This window comes from Microtus oregoni, unplaced genomic scaffold, assembly GCF_018167655.1.
Source record: "Microtus oregoni isolate MIOR12 unplaced genomic scaffold, Mior012 000024F_ref0000369, whole genome shotgun sequence".
Classification (NCBI taxonomy): Eukaryota; Metazoa; Chordata; class Mammalia; order Rodentia; family Cricetidae; genus Microtus; species Microtus oregoni.
This window is the reverse complement of record NW_024543083.1, coordinates 36,173,726-36,190,301: the sequence shown is the minus strand read 5'-3', so window position 1 is coordinate 36,190,301 and position 16,576 is coordinate 36,173,726. Positions and strand designations below refer to the sequence as shown.

General features: G+C 39.4%; 1 protein-coding gene across 9 annotated transcripts in view; it reads right to left on the bottom strand.

Moving 5' to 3' along the window:
* The window catches only part of Nek1 (NIMA related kinase 1), a 554,120-nt gene that overhangs the window by 433,926 nt on the left and 103,618 nt on the right, over positions 1 to 16,576 (bottom strand). For 6 of the 9 annotated variants that reach the window (XM_041673737.1, XM_041673742.1, XM_041673738.1 and 3 more), the window contains 4 exons: positions 6,522 to 6,661; positions 3,761 to 3,969; positions 2,998 to 3,128; positions 2,299 to 2,431 (listed from right to left, as the gene is read on the bottom strand). The exons of the other annotated variants lie outside the window; for them this stretch is intronic. In XM_041673737.1, the coding sequence (XP_041529671.1) occupies positions 2,299 to 2,431; positions 2,998 to 3,128; positions 3,761 to 3,969; positions 6,522 to 6,661 (613 nt within the window). The remainder of the gene's footprint in view (positions 1 to 2,298; positions 2,432 to 2,997; positions 3,129 to 3,760; positions 3,970 to 6,521; positions 6,662 to 16,576) is intronic. 9 annotated transcript variants of the gene reach the window in all.

Sequence of the window (16,576 nt, the reverse complement as noted above, 5' to 3'; positions counted from 1 at the left end):
CTAGTTAGTGTTAATTTTACCACTGGAGACAGTTACTAAAGCTCACAAAACCTACACTGCAACAATATCAGGAGACCTTATTGGTTGAGATCGGTTTGGGGAAAGTTGACAATTTCCAGGGAAATTAAACAGAAATGAGATTAGAAGATCATTTTACAAAGTTCAAGTCTTGCTTGTGGTGTGGGCATACGCATGTGTGCAGATGCTCTATGTGGACATAAGCTCAGACCACCGGCTGATGGTGGCGTGTTTCCCTCAATCTCTTCACCTCACTTTCTTCTTTTTAATATGTTCCTTACTAGTTTCTCATCATTTAGAATGAGAATAAAAGTGTGCAGGCATCATGTATATGACACGATTCTATTATCTCCTAGATAATATCTAAAACCCAACTATTTATATATAGGACAGCTTGATTTGAGATCCATTTGCTCTCATTATTCTAAACACAGTCACCGTCTAGCACTTAATTGTCTAATGTTTAACACAGCATCTTCGCTTTTGCTTAATGTATTTTTCATGTGTTTATTCAGTGGCTACATTAGTAAGCTAAAGTGTGCTATAGGATATATAAGAAGTTTGCTAAGGTTGCTGGGGTATTCTACCTTGTCCTTTGCTCTTTGCAAAGGCAGTCGCTTGACTGTGAAACTGCTTTACCTTTTCTCTCCAGGCTGGCTCTGGGTCAGGGAACTTCGTGGTCTCACGAACGTCCCCACTGCACACTACAGTAAAACTGACCACGTTTCTTGAGGGCTACACGGCTCAGCCTAGTGTTTGGTCCTTGTAGGTGACTAGGCCCATAAGACAGGCATCCTTTAGCAACCACTCAGCTGTGCTAATCCTACCTTGAGGCCCAGCTGATTGTTACAGCTCTCCACTCAAAGGGCAAAGCAAAAGAAAAGCTCTTCAGACACTTGACAAGGAACACTACAGCCTGAGCATACTGCTGCCGAATCCACTGAAGAGTCCATTGAAACAAGACTTGTGGAGGGCTTCCTGAAGGACCAGTCTGAATGAGAATAGAACTGGCTAGATCTCGCCACAGATTTACTAAAATAGAATCATTCTCTAGTCTTGTGTCATGGTAGCTTACACATATGAAAAATAATCTATGGAATCCAAATGTTGCAAAATTACAAGCTATTCCTCACTTCAGTGAAGTATAGCTCAAGTGCACGAGCTCAGTGAAATCAAGAATCTGTAAATTCCAGACGCTGGCTAAAGTAGAGACCTTCATCTTAATGATGAACTCATCTGTTATCATTTCAGAAAATAAAATACCTATTTTATAGTAATACACCGGAAGGAAATTTCCGAAGTCTTAACAAGTTAACTCAGTTAACTAATGTTAACACTTAGCTGTACTGAGATCTACAGACCCCTGGGTTCTGTTGTGCCCTATGGGCTCTGATTCTACTAACCAGGATTCCTGCTTCCCTGCCAAGTTTCCAGAACGAAGACCTTCTGAACATTATCCTATTTTTACCCCATCCCTTGTTTTGTGCTTGTTTATCTAATATGCTGCTTTCTCAAATGTTTTTAGTACTTATTTTTATTTTGTAAAGTGGATGTATTTTTAAAAATTATCTTAATTATTTTTAGCAAGAGGCAATATAAATGTATTTTAAGAAAAATTATATTGCTAAAATTAAACAATTAAAATTTAAAATCCTCAATTTTGGTCTATGAATTAAATCTTTAAAGTAATTATATTAATTTTGACAACCATATTAGAAATAAATTCATGTTCAGAATTTTACATTTTTTCCTTTGCCAAAAATTCAATAGATTGATGAGAATTATTTTAATTTCTACAGCTATTGAATTTTTAATTAGGAAACTTAAAATTTTTTATTTAAGGGTTGGAGAGATGGTTCAGTGGGTAAGAACACTGGTTGCTACTGCAGAGGCCCAGGTTCAGTTTCCAGCACTAACACGATGGCTCACAACCATCTGTAATGCCAGTTCTAGGGATCTGATATCCTCACCTGGCTTTGGTGGGCAATGTACACAAAAGGTGCATATACATACACGCAGGAAAATGTACACATTAGTAAATAAAGCACTAAAAGTTCATTCCAATGTTACTTATGAACTAAAAGACAGTGACTTAAAGACTCTAAGGCAAGAGAATCTCGTGACAGGGCAGAGTAAATTTTAGAGCTACTTCACAGTATCAGACAGGGTCCAGTACAGACTGCCTCAAAGCCCATTTGAGGAGAGTGCCTTATCTTACATCTGTCATCTTGTTTTTTTCTCACATTTGCTTAAAATATGAAGGCATGAGAAAAACTTTACCTTCGTGATAGGCTCCATCTGCCATGACTAAATGCAGAATCTTGGCGTAGAGATGCTGATGCTCATTGCCCAAAATAGTCTCAACTATTGTTGAACAAATTTCAATATTTTCATCTTCATCCTCATGAATAGCCTATGCCAAATTACCAGATGTAAGTTAATACGGAAGCTGCTACAGAAGAGAAGCAATCAACGATAGCCTGTGAACCATAATGGTGCCTAGCACAGCAAGCTCTCCCTAATGGACAATAGTGGCACTTACATCTCGATGGCAACCAGAAGCCGTGTAATTAGACTCAAGGCGTCTTCACCAGAAGGGGGATCATGCCTGGTACTATAAGCCTAGCCACTCTATGCAGCTGGTGAGGTCAGTGATTTTAGAAGAAAACCCACTACTGCTACTTTCCTAAACCAGCGTGATTCCTAACTACATCATACCATTATACCCAACGTTAGGTGTAGATCTCTCCCTTCAACAAAGAAGTTTATCTTTACAATAGCATGAGGTCATCACAGAAAGTTAAAACTGGTTAAGATGCAGTGAACAAATTATCATGGGCAGCCTAGCTCTACACGATACATCTGTGTATACGCATATATAATAGCAATGGTTAAAGAACAGGCCGTGCACTTGGGAGGGGCTTATACAGGACAAGTAGGAGGGAGAGAGGGAGACATGATGTAATCAAATTGACATACCTTTACTTTCTCATACACCTCAAATAACTTGTCAAAGCCCATTTCCTGCTCCAGGTGAAGTCTCAGCTCCTCTAAGTGGTTGAAGACGCTGTCATATTCACATTCACTAGCAGTCTCACCGTCACTGTTATCTAAAGACACTTTGTGATTAAAAGTCATTCTTACACTACCAGACTGTCATCAACGACAAATGAGTTATAGCTTCCTGTATTCTTCTACGTTCAACACAAGCAGTCTTCACTATGGCATCTGCCCATCAAAACACTTATAATGCTGTCTTACCCAAGAATGTTACTTTGAGAATTGTTTCTTTTAAAGATATAGATAGTAAATCAGATTACAAAGAAAGATTCCCACAAACACCACTATTTAAATGTTAGTTTGGAAACAAATGGAAAAAGCGTATTTCTATGTTCTGAACTGAAACAACCAAACCTATGTATAAAGGATAAACATGGACTATAACATGAAGAGACAGGCAGAACAGAGATACTAAGTTATTGTCTTTCTTACTAGAAAAACAAGTCAAGAAATGGAGAACAAAAAGCAGAGTAAAAATGCTTCACAAGTCGCTGTGCAACAACAGGAAGAAATGAAGAACTGCTATGCCCTGTGTGAAACACGGGCAGTCAACACACGACAGAAGACAGGCGCACACGCCAGCTTAAGCTGGTGATGGCCACACTGCACGTCAGAAAAAGACCTCTTACTTAAGATGTCTGAGCACAGAGAAAGAAGCAGGCCCACAGCCAAGACCATGCACCTGAGTGCCACTCCTCATTCAGGGCACTGTCGCTGCTGGGGTTGTCGTCCTCGTCGGCGGCGTCTGTCCCTCTTGCTGTCCGCTCCACTTCGCTGCTCTTTAAGGCCGACTCGTCCTCCTCGCTGTACTCATCACCGGGCTGCTCCCTGAGCAGCTGCTCCATTGAGGCCTGAAGCTCTTGTAAATCTGTGTCAGTTTCTTCAAACACACTGGAGCGTAAAGGATTAAAGAGAATGCTGCCTAAACTTGAACGTATTTTGGAATGGTACTTCAATTCAACACATGCATGTGCCTTCTCTCCCGCTTAAAGGTAGTAACCATAGATAAAAAGAAGTCTGAATAAGCCTATACGGTGTTAACTAAGGAAATAAGGATGAATACAACTGAGAAATAGAGAACATGAGGGGTTTTCTACAATTCATAAACTAGAAGACGATTTGCTAAAATTGGTCCTGATTTGCCAAAGAGAATCATGTACCTATTAGCATTAATCACTGCCTAAACTTTGAAATGATGTTCCGTGTCTCTGTGTCCCAGCTATAATTGGACAATTTAAGAAATCAAAGATGTTTATCATTTGTTTTCTCAAAGTGAATACTCAAATATTTAAAAGAAATTTTGAAAAAACAGATAATTTTGAAAGTTCATCGCAATCTTCATATGGCTACTAGCTGTGCACTTACTATATGCAAAGATTTCCATGTGAATGCATTTGCACTTGTAGCAATAAGAGTCAAGGTCTTGTATAGTGTCTATATAAAGTGAATATAATAGCCAACAGAAACTTCTGTGCATATTCTTGGAAACATTTCTAAACATGTAAGTAGATTTTCCCAAGAATAAATCAACTACCATGATCCTAACAGGAGGATTTTCTCTTCAAAGCATAAAATTCCTATCTTTATGAGATTTAAAATGTAGAAAAAAATTAATTCATATAGTAAGACCTTATATTTATATAGCACATTAGTTTACTAAGCAGTTTCAACCAATTTTTAAATTTTATCCAAATGAAGCTCATGGTAGAGACATGAAAAGTGTAAATCAAAGTATGCCATGGCTCAAAGCCTCAGCAATGCGCAGCAGACAAACCTTGAGCTCTTGTACAGTAACTCAGAAGCATACTCAAGGCTGCTCTCTGAGGACAGAGTTCTGTCAGAGTCTGGATGTGTGAAGGCGTCTGCTGAGGGATCCTAAACACAGGTCTCATCTACTAGAAATGCAATTTAAGTTAGGGATGCTCATGATGACCTCCCCAAAAGTTTACACTCAACTCCCAATACAAACACTAGGTAAGGACCTGAAGACATTTTACATTACTGGAAAGAGAAAACAATCATTTTCACAGAAGTACCTTTATTTGGTACTTAGTACACTGACTAGCCATTGGACTTTGTGGACCTGACTATTGACTAGCAACCCCACCTGTGAGCATGAGTAAATACTGGCCAAGGCATGTTGGAGTCAGTGAGTGAGATTGGCCTGACTGCCACCCTAAGGAAAACCTGAGAAGATTTCATATTTTATGAAATCAGCATTCAAAAACCTGTGTCAGATAATCTGAAATCTGGTCCCAAATTTAGTTTTTAGTTTGCTTTCCCATTATAAAATCTTGATAAATACATGAACCAAAATCAGTTTTCAATGACAAACAACTAGTAAATCTGGAATAGTACTTTAGGAAGAATTCGTTTACAGCTGGCTCAGTTAAAAACTGTTCATTTTAGTTCTATTTGGGAAAAACCCTCCACAAAATCCATTACCTAGCAATTTGCACCCACCCAGGTGCTAAACATTGTGTCCACCAGTGAGCACACTGAAGCATGACGAAAGGGTCCCTCCCAACCATTCACAGGTCTCTATGAGGACTGATGAGAATGGACAGCTTGTTAGGAACTTGCAAAGTACCAATGCCAGGTGCAGCGATCCTGCCTCAAACTGGGCCTCGCCCGAGCTAAGCTCCTCTACCCCAGAGCTACAGCCCTGCATCCCCAGCACTAGACCCTACACGACACTTTTCCTAGCACTTCATGACAGGATACTTAGCTTTTAGCTCCCCCACGTTAGTGATACTTGCCTGACGTGCTTGGAAGGCTAAAACTGAAGAGGTCAAGAATGATTTTTATCAGAGGCTTGGCCAACATTTCCCTTAACTTTCAGAAATATTGTTACACTTCCTTCCTGAGTTCTATAATTCACATGAATCACAAGATAGGAATTTTGTGAAAACAATGAAGTTACACACAACATACACTCTCTCTCTCATGGTTACCCTGCCCCCCACTCCCACATATATCATACAAATAAAATAACTACTCTACCTTACCACTGACACAGCCTAAAATGAAACATGTCCAAGGCAGATATGAAACTTTCAGGCATTTTCCTGAGAAAATGTGGAGCATTTAATACTTCCCAACTTCCCACTTCATTCCTAGTTTAATGGAGACTGTAGTCAATTACCCTGTGAAAATTAATTTAATCACTACTTAGTAATCTCTTACTCTAGTCGCATCAGTGTACTAGATGGACGTCAATGGGGAAAAAAGACAGTGAACACAAATATAAATGTTTCATATGCATCAGATGAGGTAGTAATCATTTAGAAGCAGATATCCAGAATCAAGAGGCCGACTGTGTTTGACCAACTTGTAAGAACTTGAAGGGTGATGAGAAGCCAGCTGTAGGCCATGCTCTCTGGACTCTTCAAAGGCTCAGACATCACAGCGGCAATCTCATTTGTTAATGGCTTTGTACTCACGTGTCTTCGGAATCTTTACTGAGCTCATCTTCAAGCTCCTCTATCTCCAGACTGTCCTGATGAACATCTCCTACAGTGGGAACGTCCATCAGGGTTCTGAACAGCTTGGAAAGATCTGGGAGTGAGCACGTCCTCAGCATCTACAAAGAGGGTGACAGATTGCTTATTAGGAGGAAGAGAATTAAAAGCAGAAGGAAAAAAACCAGAGATAATACAATATTTAAATTATGTATTTAGATTTAAAGGATTCAAAGGTGACTCGCCTGAGGTTAGAAACTAATTTTCTTAAAATATGGCTCATATAAATAACACTAAATGAACTCAAATACACATATGTATCTGTGTGTGCCAATAATAATAATAAAGAGATCATGAGTTTGGGAGGATGTGGGAGTACACGGGAGGAGCTGGAGAGGGATGGAGGGATGGCAATGATGCAAATTCATAAGAAATTGTCAAAAAATTTTAGATTAAAAATTCAGCTTTAGATTATTTTTACAAAGAAAACTAAACTTGTAAGTAATGACTGGGCTTTAGCACAGAAATCGTGCCGGTCACCTTTTAGAGTGGTTGTGTTTTCTGCGGGACACACATGGCCTGGAAAAGTAAGTCTGCTGGGAATCAGGCGGTGTGAGACGTGCCCACTTGTTCTCTCTCACCCATCCTGTAGTTCGCCCACCTTACCGGGTCAACTCTCCCTGTGCAGACTTGCTGAAAGCAGAAGAGAATTGTCTGGACTGTGCTGAGCCACTATCATGTACAATCGGAAACCTGCGCACCACTTGCTCTTAGGAGCTGCTGCTAGCTATGTGGTTTGTTAAACCAGGGACCTTCCATCAGTGTAAAGACAACCCTGGCTGCATCCCCCAGAACAGGGCTGAGTGGGGTCAAAGAGACGGCTGTAAGGACAAGCTCTGAGTCATTTATAACAACACTGAGAAGGAACTCAGCCAACTGTGCTAAGAAAAATCACACACAGTGTAGGTGTTGACATTTCGATCAGTGTTGAACAAGAGCAGGAATACCAGGAAGAGTCTCTACTAGCCAGCCTTTCAACAATGAGAATGTGACAGTCAGGACACGAGACAAGTAACTGTAAACACAAGTTCCTAGAGGAATCTGACAGTGGAATCTGAGTACCAGGCCCTGAAAATAACGAGGTGTTAGAGGGAAGGCTTTGAAGAAAACGCAGTGCTTAACGTATTAATGGAAATTTGCATATCTGGTCAATCTTATTAGTGCAACCTTTTCAGAATAACAAAGGATATGTTCCTATTATTTGGACATAGTTCATATATTACAGCAATTAAGGAAAATGGTTATCAGTTACAAACCGGTAAAACTGGCAAAAATGGTTAATAACAACAACAAAAACAACAAAACAAATCCCACTTGCTAGAGCATGGAGTGACAGCAGCGGTGCTGCTGAGGCACCGCTCCCAGTGCTGAGGCTGGCTGCATCTCACCCAGTTGCTAATGGCTCGCTGATGGATAATACACAGTCTTAACTACAATTTATGTACTTGGGTATAGTCTTCAACTTGTTTGGACCACTGTATAAGGAAATAGTGTGAAAGGCAGAATAGACTTGTGCTTGCTTCAGCCATCACTTACATCCCCACTGATGGACAACGGCCATCAAAGTATTACTCTCCTTACCTGACCTGTCTTACAGTGATCAACTAAAACACTAATTACTATCCGTGTGTGTGCATAACTGTACAATTCAGTTAACTAATACTACATTTGGGCTTTGCAAAACAACCTATTTAAAGTACATTCGATGTATGCCTTAGCCTTAGTATTTCCTGACTCTTAGGCTTCTGAAGATATGTCTGTTAAACTGTGCGGCAGAGATAGGAGACGAGCAAGGAGACAGGAATAATCTGAGCCGACAAACACTTTGATCTCTTCAGAAAGTGTGTTTCTTATTGGAAAAAATACATATACAATCTCCCCCCACCCGTCCCCCCCACAAAGCTCTGACTAAGCCACACATTTGAACACTATTGATTAGGAACAAAATGACTGGTAAACTACTTTATTCACACTTTGAGATTTTAACAAAGTTTTGGTTTTTGCTTTTTTAAATGTGTGTGAGTGCTTGCCTGCATGTCAGTCTGTGTGTCACATGTGTACAGGAACTGCAAGGCCAGAGGAGACCCCTCGATTCCCTGGGACTGCGGTTACACAGAGTGAGCCACCATGTATGTGGAGACCCCTCGATTCCCTGGGACTGCGGTTACACAGAGTGAGCCACCATGTATGTGGAGACACCTCGATTCCCTGGGACTGCGGTTACACAGAGTGAGCCACCATGTATGTGGAGACCCCTCGATTCCCTGGGACTGCGGTTACACAGAGTGAGCCACCATGTATGTGGAGACCCCTCGATTCCCTGGGACTGTGGTTATACAGAGTGAGCCACCATGTATGTGGGTTCTGGAAATCAAGCTGAGAAGAGCAGCTAGAGTTCTTATTAACTGGCGAGTCTCTGCTCCAGCCTCAGCTCCTTCACAGGCCCCAGTACCTCAAGCACACTGTGCTGCTCCATGCCAACTCAGTTTGCTTTAAATGCTCTTGAAGGTCCTGACCTTTCAAATTTCTGCACCAAACCTTCCTTTCTTAACCCTAATGCAGACGTAAGCATTTCTTCTTTGCTGGCACACTATCCATTTTCATTTCTCCACTATAGGAACTGTCACAACTGTTTTCCAGTTCACTCCCTCTCTTGGTTACAAACATCACATCATTATTATAAACATTGCACCTAGCGTACAGTACAGCTTGATGTGCATCTACTGAATGGATGCTAATGATTTACTTAACTCAGTTTACAAACATCGTATCATTACTATAAACAGAGCACCTAGCATACACTACCACTTGATAAGCATCGACTGAATTGATGCTAATGATTCACTTAACCCAGTTTAGGACCATGAAAGACACAGATGTGCCAAACAACATTTGCAGTGACATTCTTAAGACGAATACATAAAGTTTTCTCGAGAGTTTCTCACGCTGTGCACAAAGCAAGGCAGGCCACAAAGGAATATTAGCATAAACTAAAGACAAATCTTTTTGTGCTAATAGATCTTGCATTTAGTAACTATCATAGGTGAATAAATTCCTGATGTGAATATTTCTAGTATACACAATGCCTTTTAGGAACTAACTTTTTTATATGTACTTGATATTGAAAGATGAAGCAAAATCAAGAATGTACTTCAGTTTCTTTTTTTCAGTTTATTTGTTAACTAGTTTTATTTTCTTAAATTGATTTTACTGATACATGAAAACATAAAAAGTGTACATATTAACAGGGTACCAGGTAATTTTGACTGTACATCCTGTGTAATGTTTAATCATGTTAAATACAACCTGCTTACCCCTCATTACAGTAGAAATGCCAAATGCCTTCCTCAGAGATTTAAAAAAAATGTATATTATTATCTATAGGAATGTACTTTGAGGTCAATGAAATAAACAAAGCTTACAGTGCACAATTACTGTCTTAGAAACTCCTGCAACTGCTAAGAGTTCCTGTAATTCTCATCCTCCTTGGTGACGGCATCTAACACTTACTGAGTACACAGCTAGAAAAACAAGCAGAACATAAGTGCTTCACTTACTTGGTCTCACTCTTTTAGTATTCTATGGGCAACAAACCATTATTACCGCTACTTTACATATGAGAAACTAAGTAAGGCACTTAAACAACTAAAAGACTTTAGCTAGAATATGAACCAGCAGTCTCACTCATCACTATTTTAATTATGTTCATGTATGTATATATTTAATTTTTTTAATTATATGTTTGTATGTGGGTAGGTACACATTTGTGTGCCATGGTGCACTACTGGAAGTAACAGGATAACTTGCAGGAGTTGTTGGTTTTTTTTATTTTTTTAACCATGTGGGTCCTTGGGTTGTCTGGCTTGGAGGTAATTACATATACTCATTGAATCATTTCATTGGCTCATATGTACATTTTTTAAAGGGAGGGATTATTTATCTTGACGCATAGTTTCAGTCTGCTATGGCAGGGAGGGTCATATGTCTGCTATTCATCCATTTAGTTACCAAATATTTATCTATCATTCATTATATTCTAAGGCATGGGCTATAACTAATGTGTGTATGTGTATGTGTTGGTGTGTGTAAAATTTGTAAGTAAGGTTCTTAGCCTGAAGGAGATAATATTCTAGCGGAAGATAAACAAAAATAAGATGAATTCTATGAATTATAAAATAAATAAAAAGGTAACTTTGGATGGAAATTACTGTGCTCAAGGCTTGTGAAGATAACATTTGAGAAATGATACCTGAAAGTAAAAAATGAGTTAGAATTCATTGGGCTTTGGTGGTACATGCCTTTAATCCCAGCACTTGGGAGGCAAAGACAAAGGCAGGCAGATCTCTGTGAGTTCGAGGCCAGCCTGGTCTACAAGAGCTGGTTCCAGGACAGGCTCCAAAGCTACAGAGAAACACTGTAAAAATGCATTAGAATTGAAAAGAACAAAGAGAAGCTCAATCTGGGTCAAGGCAAAGTCTCTAACATAGGAAGGGTTTGACTACCAAGGGGAAAGAGGATGAGAGCAACTGGGAGGTGAGTCAGAGAGGTGGTTAATGTCTTGTCAAACTTTACAGACCATGGTGAAGAAGGAATGCAATTTTACAGCAGCAGAAAATCTCAGGTCTTAAGCATAGTACTGGTGTGATATAATAGCTAACATTAAAAATGCTTCAGGTTTGAATTGGGGCAAAGAAAGAGAATGAGGAAGATTACTAAAAACCACCTGGATGACATGGCTAGTGGGTGGACTAAATATGCAGTGACAGCAGAAAGATTTGATTCATAAAATGTGTCCCCACTTTAAGGTGAGAGTATTTGTGGGGCGTTGCCAGCAGAAAGGCTCAAGATATGGCCTTGACAAACTAACATTTATCTACTGAGGACTCCTGTTCTTGCTGTGAAAGACTATCAAGGGCTAGACTTAGCCTCCCACAAAACAACTAGAAAACTGGATAAAACAACGTAGATACTAAACAACATGCAATTAAGATAGTGATCCTGGGGTGACAAAAACAAATGAGGTGTATCCAGCCATTAAACTGGTCTTCTGTCTGAAAAGGACATACCTGAAGTCTGTGTGAACTTCCTAGACTAACAAAATGAAGATTGAGTTCCACTAGGCAAAAAGGATACAAAACCCTGCAAGGTCTTACATGTACATGTAGAGTGAAACTCTCCACTTGATACAATACCTAACATTAAAAACGGCTCTGGTTTGAATTGGGGCAAAAGGTTACAGATGGAAATGGAGTGAGGAAGACTGGTTAAGAAGGCTGAAGAATTCTCAAGGCTCATGCAGGTAGAGGAGACGACTGAACTTTGACCAGATGTGAGGAGTGTCTTCAATGAGAATCTGGGCATGCTGTGGAGGCCGCAGAAGGTCAGAGGTAACAAGCTGAACTAGCTCTATGGTAAATAATTTTATATCTGCTCCACTAAAGCTGAAAGAGCTTGAAAATATAAAATGGACTGAGAGGTAAATGGACTATCTGAAAAAGCCCAACACATGTTAAAAGTATGACAACATACCCCAGATACTCGCCATGTGATATTTATGATGTCCAGCTTTAAACAATTACAGAACATATGAGGAGCAAGATGAAAAGACCCTAAACTAGTAGGAAAACCAGTAGATAAAAACAGCAACTTGAATGCTAAAGCAATACTTAAATGACTTTTTTTATTGAATGAGAATAGCTTATTACTATAGAAAGGAAGACAGGCAAATTTGAACACATGACAAAATCTACTCCATGGAAAACCAAAATGAATGAAGGTTCAGTAACTTATGACATTGTATCAAGTAGTCTAATATGTATGTAATTGGACTCAGGAAGACAGTAGAAAAGGCACAAAACTAATAGCTAAAGGTTTAAAGACTTGATGACAACTATACTATCAAAAGACTCTGATGGGGGATTCCCCTCTGTATGCTATGAATATACTTTATTATCATTGGCTAATAAAGAAGCTACTTTGGCCTATGGCAGGGCAGAATACGCAAGGTGGGAATTCCAAGTAGAAATAGAGGAGGAAAGAAGACAAAGGCATGTAGTTGCCGAAGGAGAGAGATGCTGAAACTTTATCAGTAAGCCACAGCCTTGCGGAAATACACAAATTAATAGAAAAAGGTAATTTAAGATGTAAGAGCTAGCTAGGAATATGCCTAAGCTATTGGACAAACAGTGCTGTAATTAATATAGTTTCTGTGTGATTATTTGGGTCAGAGAAGTCAGGAAATGAATAAGCAGTTTCCAAGAAGGATATCCATACACCTGTACTCTAAAGTAGTTGAATACTAAAAGGAACACTAAATACAAGGGAATGAGGGTTACTCCCTGACAAACGTGTCAAAAACAAGTGTAACCTTGAAGACCATAACCCTATATCTAGTAGATATATTCTTTAAAACTGAGTATGGAAAAAAGAAAAAAGCTATCAACAGCCTAGACAAGAAATGTTGATTCTCAAAGTTAATGTTGATTCTCAAAGTGGAAGAAAACAAGTACACAGAGGTAGGCAGAAAGATGGAAGCAGCAGTAACACTGTGAGGTTCTCAATTACACACAGGGTTGTACAATATTACTGGAAGAGAATTTATGAGAAGCTAAAGATTTATTTTGAAAGCAGAATGATCATTTAATTTTTTAAAAGAAGTATGTGAGGAAGCTACTAGTAGAAAGAGTAGATGAAATCCTAAAAACACTGAATCCCAAATTAAGGAAAAATAATAAAAGCTTTGCTATTTTGTTTCTGTTTTGAACAAAACAAGTAGTCAAGTAGAATCACAGGTGCAAATCCAGTCACATTGATGACATCATATGGATGCTTATGTTAAAGAGACTTCATACTGGTTACAAAGTGAGACTTTGGCAGGGTAGATGGCTCAGTTGGTCCAGTGCTTGCTGTTCAAGTGTAAAAAATCTTAGTTTGGATTTCCAGAACCCAGGTTAGGCCAATATGGTTGTACTATTTACAGCCCCTGTGGGAGGGAATAGGAGACTTCCTGGGAGCTTCTGGGCCAGCCAGCTTGGCCTACTATAGTAGCCAACAAGACACTTGTCTCAAGGCCTGAATGACAATGAGCAGAGGAAGTAGTTTCTGGAGAACAGCAACCACCATAGTCAGAGAGAAGTTCAACTCTATATGCTCATATGGGAAAAGAAGAAAGGCTTAAGATTAGCCACCCAAGATTCCACCTTAAGAAGACAGAAAAGGAGCGTGTCCCAAATGATAAATAAATGTTACCAGAGATTGAAAAAAAAATAATGCTGCTGAGAAGTAGCAGCATCAAGAAAGGAGAGATCGGGTTCAGGAATGGCAGTGTACTACCAACTGCCGACCTCGACAAGAGCAGGTTAGTCGAAAGCCGTGCAGAATGTACTTGGGAGTGAATGCATGTGTAGAGACTACAGCATATTTAAGATGTGTAGACATGAATAGCAGAGAAACAGATGGTGGGTGAGTAAACAAGACATGTGGTCAAGCCAGGCTTGCATTTTACGATGAGATTTCTTAGGACACTGAAGAAATGATCCACTATAGAAAAGATGAGCCGGAGGAGAAAAGCAATGGAGCAAAGCCCCTGAGAAGGCAAGTGGGTGAGAGAAGAATTTGTTAGAAACAGGACACAAGTAATTTAACTTAATACAAAAAGACCTGATTGAGCAGTGAAAATCGTTGTAGGAAGTTAGGTCACACTATTTTAGTTTAATGGATTACTTATAATTTTTACTTTAATGGTTCAGTTATGAAGTTTTGACTACCATTATCAATCTTACTGTTTACTACACTGGCCCAGTGACGGCTTTCCTGATCTCAGAATAAATGTGAAAACTTTTGTTCTAGTCTGAAACGGCCATGGATTGCTAGGTTTCTTCTGTTTTCCTTCTTGCCTCTTCTCTCACAGAAATCTACATGATACATGATATCTGCATTGTGGCTAAAATCTTCCAGAGTAAGCACTTCAAATAGAAGTTTTTTAAGCTCAATTAAAGTTTAAGAGGACGCCAATATTCAAAAGCATCACACAATGTGAGTATTAGCCTAGTAAATAGCAATAAATTCAAAAGCTCAGGCTAATGACAGCTACACAGAAAGCACATGGGCTGCTGGCGAATGGTTCCGATTAAAGTGCTTGCCAAGCAAACATGAGGACTTGAGTTTGATTCCAGCACCCATGTAAAACGCTTACCATGTGATGTGTGCTTGTAATCCCAGTGCTGAGAGGCAGAGACAGGGATTCCTGGGCGTGGTGGTGAGCCAGCCTAGCCTAACTGGGAAGCTCCAGGCCAATGAGAGGCGCTATTTCAAAAACCAAAGTGCACAATGTCTAAGGAACAATGCCTGAGTTTGACTACTGGCGCCTACAGACACACGTGCACAATTACACATAGAAAGAAAGTACGTAAGTAATAATGATAGCGCTTATGTCTGATAACGCCTTGGGGTTTAATGCTGACGACTATAAAACTGTTCTGGTAGTTTATATCTTCTAATGTCTGCTATTTAGTGTAAGCAACAGAATGTAACATTTCTAAGTTTAAGAGAAACATAATTACTTTACCAATACAAAGGACACTCAACTAGATTGAAAAACAAAATGATGTTATTTTGAAACACAGTTAAAGATTAAAGAATTCTGGCAATTTAATTATATATAGGAGCAAATAGACAAAACAGTCAATTTCAGATATAAAAATATGAATTTAAGCAAACAATTTTTCATTAAAGAGATACTTTTAAGTAAATTATAATGGTGCTTTTTAGCACATGGAGAAATGGATATACTTCATTCATTTTTGATGAATTTTAATAGCACAAAACCTATTCTGTGTGTGTGTATGTGTTCATTTGCATGTGCACGTGTGTGTAAACAGGAGGCCTACATTTCTCTCTACCTTATTTTTTGAGTCATGATCTCACCAAACATGGAGCTCACCAATTTGATTAGGTTGGCTCAACAGCAACGCCAGCGATCTTCCTGCACTACGATTTCAGCTGGGTACTACCCTGCCCGGCTCTACGTGGGTGCTGGACATTCAAACTCAGGTGTTGAAGCTTACACTTTACTAACTGAGCAATTTCTCTAGCCACAAAACTATTTCTTAAATAGAAATAATTCAGCCATTATAAATTTTGGATTTTACTTGCAGAAATTTATTTTATGAAAATAATTATAGGATTAATAGAGGCAGAGGTCCAATGATAGAAATGTACTGCTAAGAATGTGTTACAAGTAATCTAACAGAATTCCCAACACCAGGTCAGGATTCTCCAAGAGACTGACTCCTAAAACATTTTAGCCCTTGACTGTCCTCCCAGTCCCAAGGTGGAGTGTGCCTATTGCTAAAGCACGGCCCAGATGCCTCTTAGCTGGAACTGACCTGAAGAACTGCTCTGATGACTAGCTTTCATAGAACCAGAACGTTTCATGCAAGCTTCCAAAAATAGGGGAAAACCCAACAGTTATACCCAGCTATGATGCCTATGAACCACAACAATGACCAGCACGGCACGGTAACTTTAAGGGTGCAGTAGTGGCACCACCTTGACAATAACCAGCAACTCGCTAATCAGACTTAAGACCCACTCAACAAGAGGAAAATCACACCTGGCACTGGAAACCTAGCCAATTAACCATGGCTAGTGAAGTCATGGATCTTGGAGAAGAACCTACATTCTCCACTTTACTAAACCAGGATAATCCTTAAGTATATTCTAAATGTTTATCTTTATACTCTAAGAGTGTAAGTGCAGTCCTTACTTTTTACCAAGAAAGCTTCTCTTTGCAATAGAATGAGACCAACACAGAAAACAACAAGCAAAAGTGCAGAGTTATGGAGTCCTGCCCCAATGGATACACCTACCAAACAACCCTCAGCTAATGCTCAGAGAACATTGCAGAAGGAGGAGCAGGAAGGTGTACGAGCCAGAGGATCAGGGAGTTTGCTATAAGATAGCATCTCTTAGTAATA